Source organism: Camelus bactrianus, chromosome X (genome assembly GCF_048773025.1).
Source record: "Camelus bactrianus isolate YW-2024 breed Bactrian camel chromosome X, ASM4877302v1, whole genome shotgun sequence".
Lineage (NCBI taxonomy): Eukaryota > Metazoa > Chordata > Mammalia > Artiodactyla > Camelidae > Camelus > Camelus bactrianus.
The window spans coordinates 48321192-48332088 of record NC_133575.1 but is presented as its reverse complement, the minus strand read 5'-3'; the positions used below and the strand labels follow the sequence as shown (position 1 = coordinate 48332088).

General features: G+C 36.7%; 1 protein-coding gene across 23 annotated transcripts in view; it reads right to left on the bottom strand.

The window, feature by feature from the left end:
* Positions 1 to 720: 720 nt before the first annotated feature.
* The window catches only part of ARHGEF9 (Cdc42 guanine nucleotide exchange factor 9), a 410653-nt gene continuing 400476 nt past the window's right edge, over positions 721 to 10897 (bottom strand). For 21 of the 23 annotated variants that reach the window (XM_074359744.1, XM_074359745.1, XM_074359746.1 and 18 more), the window contains one exon: positions 3341 to 4027. In XM_074359744.1, coding sequence (XP_074215845.1) covers positions 3846 to 4027 — 182 coding nt within the window. In that variant the 3' untranslated portion in view covers positions 3341 to 3845. Of the gene's footprint in view, positions 2833 to 3340; positions 4028 to 10897 lie in introns of those variants that run through there. The other 2 variants (XM_074359741.1, XM_074359742.1) reach the window with 2 other exon arrangements.

The window sequence follows — 10897 nt, the reverse complement described above, 5'->3', positions numbered from 1 at the left end:
TTCTTCCTCTAATGCTGTATCTTGGAACAATTATCTGGACCCTTCAAGTAAATAAGCACTTTATTAGGGTCAGTATTTAGTTCTTCTGGAGAAAGATAGGTGAAGTAGTGCCAGAACATACTGTTTTCCCTGATGGGCAGCATGACACCACATGGGGGCCTAGTGGGCAGCATGGAGCATCTATGTGTAGGAGACACAATGATGAAAGAAATAGTAAGGTCACTCCACCTGCTTTGGGGGATGGCTAAGGAATGCATCTACCTCTGAGGAGACAGGAGTGGAAGCATTAGGAAAGAATTGGAGGTGAGGTATTCCTAAGTGATATGGATTCTGGTTAGGTCCAAAAGGCAGCTTTTAAGCTCATGTGAGTGCCCAGGACAGGTATTGGACTTGCAGCTGCAAGAAAAAGGAGCAAGGTCAGGAATGGACTTTTGAGTCTTATTGAAGGGCAAGGTTACATGAAGGACAGTCCCATCCATAAAGACATTTTAAGTGCCCCTGATTACAGGATCAAACTTGGTTCTTGTGGCACACTCTTCCAGAAAGGACATGCAAGGTCACAGATAGCCCATAGCATACTTGGCAATGGAATAGAGAGCTGACAGGCCAAAATTAGGCTAGGGTAAGTGGTCCCTACCAGGAAAATTCCCTTTATTTGGCAACTGGTAAAATACACACACAAACACACAAAATGGCATGAGAGCTATGCCTGGAGGTGTCTTTTTACTTCTTTTATTGAACTCCATAAATATTTTCATAAGGCTTTGTGTCATTACAACATCATATTTTTGTTAAACATTTTTTTTAAACACACAACTTTGACACTTGTTTGACAGGGTCAAACAGTCAGATAGAAGAAATGAAATAATAAACTGGCAAATGCAGAGCAGCAGGGGTAATCAAAATCACTGTTGCCCATCCATCCACCCCAGCCCACCCCATCCCCAAAGCAATAAAGATCACTATTTGGCTTCACACTAGAATTGTTAAAACTGTCTTGCTGCTGTCCTTATAAATCCATTAAGAGATATACACATAGAAAGAAAGGGAGAATGAGGAGTTTGATTTCTGTGTTAGGACCATCCCACAGCAGGACCCATAGAATATACTAGAAAAGCCTTTTGGAGAGCAAATCCAGTCCTCACCGAGTTGAAGAAAGGGGAGCTCTTGGCCATGCAGGAACAGAGATTTATGAATTCTTGGGGATAGCACTCCTATGGGGACACAGAACAGGTTGGACTCTGAGCCCAGGTAATGGGGCTCCCCTTGGGGCTGTTGGCCACTGGTCTGTTTTGCTGCCACAGGCTAGGGGAAAATCCAACCAATGGCAAACTGCTTTCTTGTTGTTTTCATAAGTCATTGGCATCTGATGAGGCCAGTGGGTTGGGTGTATCAGAGGTGGGTGGAAAGAGGTGATAATCCCTGATCCTGGAGCTCTGGGCACAGTCCTAGGGGAGCAGGGGGGATGGGGCATCTTGGCCAAGAGATAGCATAGGTCTAGGGACTTGTCCAAGCATCCCTTCTTGGTGTACCCCCAGGCCCTAGAGAAACACATCAAGGCCAAGCCTAGTGGGAAGGAATGGAAAGTAGGAAAAGGATATACACTCATGGGAGACCTACACAGCCATTGAAAGACATTCTGTCTTCCAGGGAGATCATTTTAGCTTAGGCACTGGGTACCAGGCTCCTTGCCAAGGGGGCTTAAGTAGCTGGGTCATGTGCTGAACAGTGGTGGCCAGTCCCGAGCCCCAGCCCTCTGCCCAGCTCAGACTCAACCTTGGCTTACTCCTCAAGCCCGATTTGGGTGTGGTGAAATGGGAGTTTAAAGAGCTTGAAATTTGATTCCCATTGAGGAAAAAAAAACTTTCCCAGGCTTGGCAGGGAATAGAGCAGCAATCAAGCTAGCCATGCTGAGTGTCCCCTGCAGCCATTACTGCTTCTCATTAAGCTGAGGTCCTTTCATGATGAAGTCTTCCCCCATGGGGTCCAGGACAGACTCACAATCTCCAGATTCCCCACTGGAATGGGGAATCTCCATAGTAGGGCCCATCCTCACTCCTTTGTACTCCATTCTCCTTGCTGTTCAAGGCCTATTCACCCAAGGGGTCATGTGGAGAGGAGGAACAGGTACTCCTGCCATAAGGAACCTGCCTCTTTGTAGGGAAAGTTAATTTTCCCCAAGTGTAAAAGCCTACTAAAATTTAGCCTGAGAGTAGCAACTCGGCCTCTGATTCTTTCTTCATAGAAAAAGTCCCCTGGGCTCCTCGCTTGCTTCAAATGTTCTGGGATGGGAGAATGTTGGAAACAGGGCCTTTTTTGGGTGTCAGAAATGCTTTAACTATGCTCATTTCATAGCAGTAATCCTCCTGTGCCAGGATAGCAAGAAAAAGAAGGAAGACAGGGAGAGAGGAAGAAAGGAATCATGGAAAATTATCCATACAATCTGCTAACAACAGGGAGTTTCATAAATTTGAGTGTTAGGAACTTCAGGTACATATCATGGGCCAAGGCTGTCTCTTTCCATGCTTGTCCTTGTTCTTCCATATGAGAGGTTACTGTCAGCCTTAGATCTTGTCCAGGTCAATAATTTGAAGATAGCTGATGATCTCAGTCATGTAGGCTCTGTCTTGACCTCTCATAGACTCCTATCAATGCTGCCTAAAAAATCTGCAAATGTGAAGCAGGTATGACCAGGCCCCTGGATTGATTGCAGTGGGGAGCGCCATGCTAAACCTACTTGGTGTTGGAAGCAGTTGAATCTCTCTTTCAGGAAGCAGAGTCTCCACCTCTTTGCTTCCAGTTCAGATTTTTTAGGTTAGGGGAGGGACAGGCCTAGGAGGAACAACATAACCAAAGCGGCATGAAGAAGAGAATAACTGACCCAAACTAAACCCCACATACAAAATCGTCATGAACTAGCAGTGCTGTCACAATGGGAACCCCCAGTGCTAGAAGAAACAGCCCAAATGCAGAATGTTCCCTGAACAGAAGTCTTCTCCAGCATCATTATTCTGACACTTCCTTGCCTCTGTTTAGTTTCAATCCCTCTACAACAACTAAAACACAGTGAAAACAATAGAAATATTGAGCAATTATGTCACAGGGCACAACAGAGCATGTCCAGACTGGCACGACTGGAGACAGAAGATGCAGGGAAAAGGCTATTTGGGGCAACTGCAAGGCTGCAGAAACATTCACAGATGGTCATTTGAGGGAGAGGAGAAAGGGGATCCTCCCTTTACTCAGTGAAAAGTAAAAGGAAAAAAAAAGAAATTCGAAACTCCCGAACTCCACCACATCAAATTAAATTAAAAAGTCATCAGCATCAGTATCATTAAGAAAAAAAAAACAACACAAACACATCTATGGTAATAATGACAAGTGAATGAATCACTCACAGGAGAGCAAAAAGATTATCTCAACAAGAAAAGGAACATATAGAAGTGTCAATTTCTGAAAGTAAAGGGGAGGGGGACAGGGTAAGAACAGAAAACTTTTTAAAGGGATCGCATATTTGAAAGTCATTAGTATTTCTTTCTATCAACTACAGATTTTATTTCCCTAAAACAACAGAAAACATTTTTGGTCCTTCTGTGTATGTGCGTGTGTGTATGTACACTGAAGTGTCTGTATGTGTGTGTGTGTGTGTGTGTGTGTATGTATGTGTGTGTGTGTGTGTGTGTGTATATATATATATATATATATATATATATATATATATATATATATATATATATATATATATATATATATATAAATTTCAACAGTGCTTCTCCGAAAAAAGGTCCATCTATAAATATAATTTTATTTACTTTATTTTAAAATTATCTGCCTCCCTGTAGGTATTATTTTTTGAAGGGGGTTAACCTGCTGAAGTTTTGCCAGAATGGTGACTGGCTGCGCTTGGGTTCAGTGAACTCAAAGACCTGTGATTGAGCGATGCCATCGGGAACCAGGTACTGGCCCTGGTTTAATGGGTCCTGTGGTGGTGGATAGGAAGGAGGAACTGAGCGAGCAGAGTTGACACCTAGAATAAAAAGAGATCAAAGTGAAATGGTGTAAGTTAAGTAGCAATGGTCTTCTCAATTACCCAGTGACCACTTTGAATGTACAATTCAAGACAGCCTACTTTAGAGCATGCTAACTGAAACTGAAAATCATCCAAAGTGCTGTACACCTGAAATTAATATAATATTGCAAATCAACTATACTTCAATTAAAAAAAGTAAAATCATCCAAGGAAAGAACTCCTGGTTAAGAATTCCTAGTTAAGATTCCAGCCTGGGTAAGAACTACTGAATTCAGGGCAGGTCTTTGAGGGGAAATGGTTTTCTAAAAACTAAGGTACAAGTGACTCAGTGTTCAACATCAGGTTGAGAGTGATTAAACCACATTTATTAGGGAGGTGACATTGGTAGTTAAGGGAGAAAGCAAACTCACCCACCAGAAGATAAGATTCATGGAACATAAAGAAGACTTGGAATATGTTTGTGACCTTTTAAAGGAAATACTTCAATGATTTCTCAACTTTTATAGGAGAATTTGAAACCAAAGCAAAATTCACATGGAGGATTCCAGAAATCAGGGGACCTAAATTTAAAGTTTAATCCTTTTCTAAATTCAGAACAGAATAGGCTGAGGCACACAGAATATGATTCAGAGTGCAAGGGTGATCTTTCTGCTGCTCCCAAATACCTTCTTCATGCTGGTCAGTGTCTGAAATTTCAGCATTACATCTTCTTTGCCTTTGTTTAATGACTTGATCCCATTACCCTGGGATATTAAGCCATAACCAGCCATTGGTACTTCAGTGGGAAGGAACTACTTCTTTTCTAAAAGCCAGTATTTTTTATTCTATTTTTGTTACTATTATAGTTTTTCAGCTTTATTGAGATATAACTGACATACAGTATTGTGTAACTTTAAGGTGTGCAATGTAATGATTTGATATCCGTATATATTGTGAAATGATTACCACAATAAGGTTAGTTGACATATCCATCATCTCACATAATTAACTTTTTTTGTGGTAAGAACGTTTAAGAACTACTCTCGTAGCAGCTCTTAAGTATACAATAGAGTATTGTGAACTACAGTCGTCATACTGTATGTTATATCTCCAGAAACTCTTCCTTTTGTAACTAGAAGTTTGTGCCCTTTGACCAACATCTCTCCACTTTTCCCAACCCAAGCCCCTGGCAACCACCAATCTACTTTCTGTTTCTGTAACTTTGCATTTTTCAGATTACACATATAAGTGAGATCATATAGTATTTGTATTTTTCTGTCTGACTTAATTCACATAGCATAATTCCCTAAAGTACATTCACGTTTCCATAAATGGTAGGATTTCCTTCTTTTTATGGATGAATAATATTCCATGGGGTGTGTTTGTGTGTATGTGTGTGTCTTTATCAAATATATGGTTTACAAATAGTTTCTCCCATTCCATAGGTAGACATTTCATTTTGTCGATTGCTTATCTTTTGCTGTGCAGAAGGTTTTTAGTTTAAAATAGTCCCACTTACTTATTTTTGTTTCTTTTGCTTGTGCAGAAGGTTTTTAGTTTGAAATAGTCCCACTGGTTTTTGTTGCTCTTGCTTGTGCTTTAGGTTAAAACACTTGTTGCCAAGACCAATGCCAAGGAGTATTTTCCCTATATTTTCTTCTAATTTTACAGTCCTTAATTCATTTAGAGCTAATTTTTGAGTGGTGTAAAGTAGGGGTCCAATATACTCTTTTGCATGTGAATATCCAATTTTCCCAATACCATTTATAGAAAAGACTAACCTTCTTCCATTGAATATTCTTGGCTTCCTGACAAATATTAGTTAACTATAAATGTGCATTTAAATTAGGCTCTCAATTCTGTTCCATTGGTCTATATGTTGGTTTTTATGCCAGTATCATACTTTTTGGATTACTATAGCTTTGTAAGATAGTTTGAGATTGGGAAGCATTGATGCCCCAGCTTTGTTCTTCTTTCTCAGGATTGCTTTGGTTAGTTGGGATTTGTGATTCCATATGAATTTTAGGAGTGTTTTATCTCCTTCTATGAAAAATTACATGGAATTTGAGACAGGGATGACATTGAGTATATAGATGGATTTGTCTAGTAAGGGCACTTTCACAATATTAATTCTTATAATCCATAGACATGGAATATCTTTCCATTTATTTGTATCTTCTTCAATTTCTTTCATAAATATCTAGTAGATTTCACTGTACAGATCTTTAAACTCTTTGGTTAAACCTATTCCTAAGTATTTACTCTATTTTGTGTTACTGAAAATGGGATTGTTTCCTTAATTTCTCCTTTGGATGTCTGTTGTTAGTGAAACACAACTGAGTTTTGTATATTGATTTTGTATCATGAAATATTACTGAAGTCCTTTATTATTCTAATATTATTTTTGGAGAGTTTAGACTTTCTAGATATGAAGTCATGTCATCTGCAAATGGAGGCAATTTTACTTCTTCCTTTCTGACTTTTATTTCTTTTTCTTGCCTGATTGCTCTGGCTAGGACTTCCAGCACTATGCTGAATGGAAGTGGTGAGGATTGGCACCCTTGTCTTATTCCTGATTTTAGAGGAAAAGTTTTCAAACTTTCATTGTTGAATATGATGTTTTAGTGGTGAGCTTGTCATAAAAGGCATTGGTTATATTGAGGTATGTTCCTTGTATATCCAATTTATTGAGAGTTTTTATCATGAAAGAATGATGAATTTTGTCAAATGCTTTTTCTGCACCTATTGAGATGATCATGTGATTTTTATCTTTCATTCCGTTAATGTGGTGTATCACATTTATTGATTTGCACGTTAACAATCTCTGCATCCTAGAGTTGAATCCCACTTGATGATTGTGTATGATCCTTTTAATATGCTGTTGAATTTTGTTTGCTAGTATTTTGTTGAGAATTTTTGCATCAATATTCATCAAGGATACTGGCCTGTGTTATCTAGTAGCACCTTTATCCAGCTTTGGTATTGGGGTAATGCTGGCCTTGGAAAATGAATTTGAGAGTGTTCCCCTTCACTTCAAGTTTTTGGAAGAATTTGAGAAGAACTGGTGTTAATTCTTTTTTAAATGTTTCATAGAATTCACCAGTGAAACCATCTGTTCCTGAGCTTTGCTTTGTTGGGAGGTTTCATTATTGATTCAATCTTATTACTCATTTTTCTGCTCAGTTTATATTTTACCCCAATTTAATCGAGATATACTAGACATTTTACATTGTATACCATATTACATTGTACATATGATCTGACATATGCATATACTGTGAAATGGTAAGAACATAAAGGTTACTTAACATCCATCACCTCACATAGTTACACATTTTTTTCTTTTGATGAGAACTTTAAAGATCTTAGCAACTTTCAAATACACAATACAGTTTTGTTAACTTTAGTCACTATGTTGTACATTACTTCCCCAAAACTGATTTATTTTATAACTGAAAGTTTGTACATTTTGACCACCTTCATCCATTTCCCACCCCCACACCTCCTGCATCTGGCAAACACCAATTTCTTCTCTGTTTCTATAAATTCAGTTTTATTAGATTCCCCATATAAGTAAGATCACACAGTATTTTTCTTTGTCTGAATTATTTCACTTAGCATAATGTCTTACAGGTTAGTCTATGATGTGGCAAAATATAAGATTTCCTTCTTTTATATGGCTGAATAACATTCTGTTGTGTGTGTGTATGTGTGTGTGTGTGTACATTTATTTTATCCATTCATCTGTCAATGAACACTTAGGTTGTTTCCATGTCTTGGCTATTATGAATAATGCTGCAATAAACATGGGATGCAGATATCTCTTTAAGATAGTATTTCATTCCTTTGGCTATGTAGCCAGAACTGGAATTGCTGAATTACATGGTGGCTCTATTTTTAATTTTTTGAGTAACTTTCATACTGTTTTCCATAGTAGCTGTACCAATGTACATTCCCAACAGTATACTCAGGTTCCCTTTTCTCTACATCCTTGCCAGCACTTTCCAGCACTTATTTTTTGATAACAGTCATTCTGACAAGTGCGAGGTAATATCTCATTGTGGTTTTGATTTGTATTTTCTGATGATGAGTGATGCTGAGAAACTTTTCATGTACTTGTTGGCTTTTGGAATATTTTCTTTGGAAAAAATGTCTATTTAGGTCTTTTGCTCATTTTTAGTTGGAGTATTTGTAGGGTTTTGCTATTGAGTAGTATGAATCCTTTATGTATTTTGAATATTAATCTCTTTTCAGATATGTGGTATGCCACTATTTTCTCCCAATCCACAGTCATTACGATTATCTTTATAGTTTTCTATATATAAAATTATGTCACCTGCAAACAGAAAAATTTTTACTTTTTCCTTTCTGACATTTATGTATTTCCCTTGCCTGATTGCTCTGGCTAGGACTTCTAGCAGTATGTTGAATAGTAGTGAGAATGGGCATTATTGTGCTGTTCCTGATCTTAGAAGAATAGCTTTTAACCTTTCACCATTATGTTAGCTGTGGGCTTGTCTTATATGGCTTTTATTATGTTGAGGTATATTCCAACTAAACCGAATTTGTTGAGAGGTTTTATCATGAAATAATATTGAGTTCTCTTAAATGCTTTTTCAGCATATTTTGATATGATCATATGATTTTATCTTTTTGCCATTAATATGGTGTAACAGATATATTGATTTGCATAAGTTGAATCATCCTTGCATCTCAGGATGAATCCCACTTGATGATGGTGTATAATCTTTTTAATACACTGTTGAATTTGGTTTACTAGTATTTTGTTGAGAAATTTTGCTTCTGCATTCTTCAGGGATATTGGTTTGTAGTTTTCTTTTCTTGTAGTGTTTTGTTCTGGCTTTGGTATCAGCGTAATGCTGGCCTCATGAAATGAATCTGGGAGTGTTCCATCTTTTTCAATTTTTTGGAAGACTCTGAAATGGACTGGTGTTAATTCTTCTTTAAATGTTTGGTAAAATTCACCAGTGAAACCATCTGTTTCTGAGCTTTTCTTTGTTGGGAGGTCTTTGATTGCTGATTCAATCTTCTTACTCATTATTGGCATGTTATTATCTTCTATTTCTTCATGATCCAGTTTGGGACATTGTATGTTTCTTGAAATTTATCCATTTCTTCTAGGATATCCAATTTATTGGTGTACAACTGTTCACAGTATCCCCCCAAACTATATTTAGGTGGTATCATTTGGAGTAGCTCCTGCTTGATTTATGATTTTGAGTCTTCTTTTTCTTTCTTAATTAGTCTAGCTAAAGGTTTGTCACTTTTATCTTTAAAAAAAAGCTCTTAATTTCATTGATCTTTTCTATTGTTTTTCTGATCTCTTATTTATTTCTGCTCTGATCTTTATTATCTCCTTTTGTGCTAACTTTTGGCTTATTTCTTCTTCATTTTTTGTTCCTTGAGGTGTCAAGTTAGGTTTTTTATCTAAAATCTTTCTTTTTTTCTTAGCTTTGGCATTTATGGGTATAAACTTTCCTCTTAGTACTGCTTTTGCTGCATTCCCTAACATTTGGTATATTGTGTTTCCATTTTAATTTATCTCAAGATATTTTAACATTTCCCCTCAATTTATTCTTTGACCCATTGGTTGTTTAGGAGTGTGTTGATTTCCACATATTTGTGACTATTCCAGTTTTCCTCCTGTTATTAATTTCTAGTTTCATACCATTGTGGTTGGAAAAGATACCTGATATTATTTCAGTCTTTTACAATTTGATAAGACTTGTTTTGTGACCCCAATACATGTTATCTTGGAGAATCACTATGTGCTTTTGAAAAAAAATGTGAATTCTGCTGCAGTTGCATGGCATAGAACTTATATGTTTTTTAGGTACATTTGGTCTAAATATATTTCCAGTTCAGTGTTTTCTTAATTATTATTTTTTGTGTGTGTGATCTATCAATTGTTGAAAGTGGGGTATTAAAACCTTCTACTACAATTACATTGTCTGTTTCTTCCTTCAGATTTGCTAGTATTTGCTTACTCTATTTAAGTGCTCTGATGTTAGGTGCATATCTACTTACAATTGTTATATCCTCTTGACAAGTTACCTCTTTATAATTATATAATGACCTTCTTTGTCTCTTGTGACAGTTTTGATTTATAGTCTATTTCTCTAATATCAGTATATCTACCATTGCTCTCTTTTGGTTTCCACTTGCATAAAATATCTTTTTCCATGCCTTCACTTTGGAGTTATGTGTGTTCTTTAAGGTGAATTGAGTCTTTCTAGGCAGTATACAGTTGTGTCTAGTTTTTTTTAATCCATTCAGCTACTGTATGCATACTGATAGGAGAATTTAATCCATTTACATTTAATGTAATTATTGATAGGAAAGGACATAGTATTGCCATATTATGAATTATTTTCTGGCCATTTTGTAGTTCCTACTGCAGGTGCTTGCTTTGTGGTTACAATGAGGCTTATATAAAACATCTTATAGTTACAACAGTCTATTTTGTGCTAATAACCAATTGACCACAAACAAAAACTACCCCACCACTTTTTATGTTTTTGATCACAATTTGTATCTTTTTTAGTGTTATCCATTAACAATTTATTATACCTATAGTTATATTTAATCTTTTTGTCCTTTATCCTTCATAGTATATTTAAGTGATTAACACACCACCATATTATTCTGAATTAGATGATATACTTATTTTAACCTGTGTGTTTATGTTTTCATGTTATTAATTAGCATAGTTTCATTTCAGCTTGAAGAACTCCTTTCAGCATTTATTGTAAGACAAGTCTAGTGGTGATGAACTCTTTTCAGCATTTTTTTTTTTTTTTTTTTTAGGTTTGGAAAAGTCTTTCTCTCTCCCTCGTTTCTGAAAAAAAACTTTCCCAGGTACCGCAT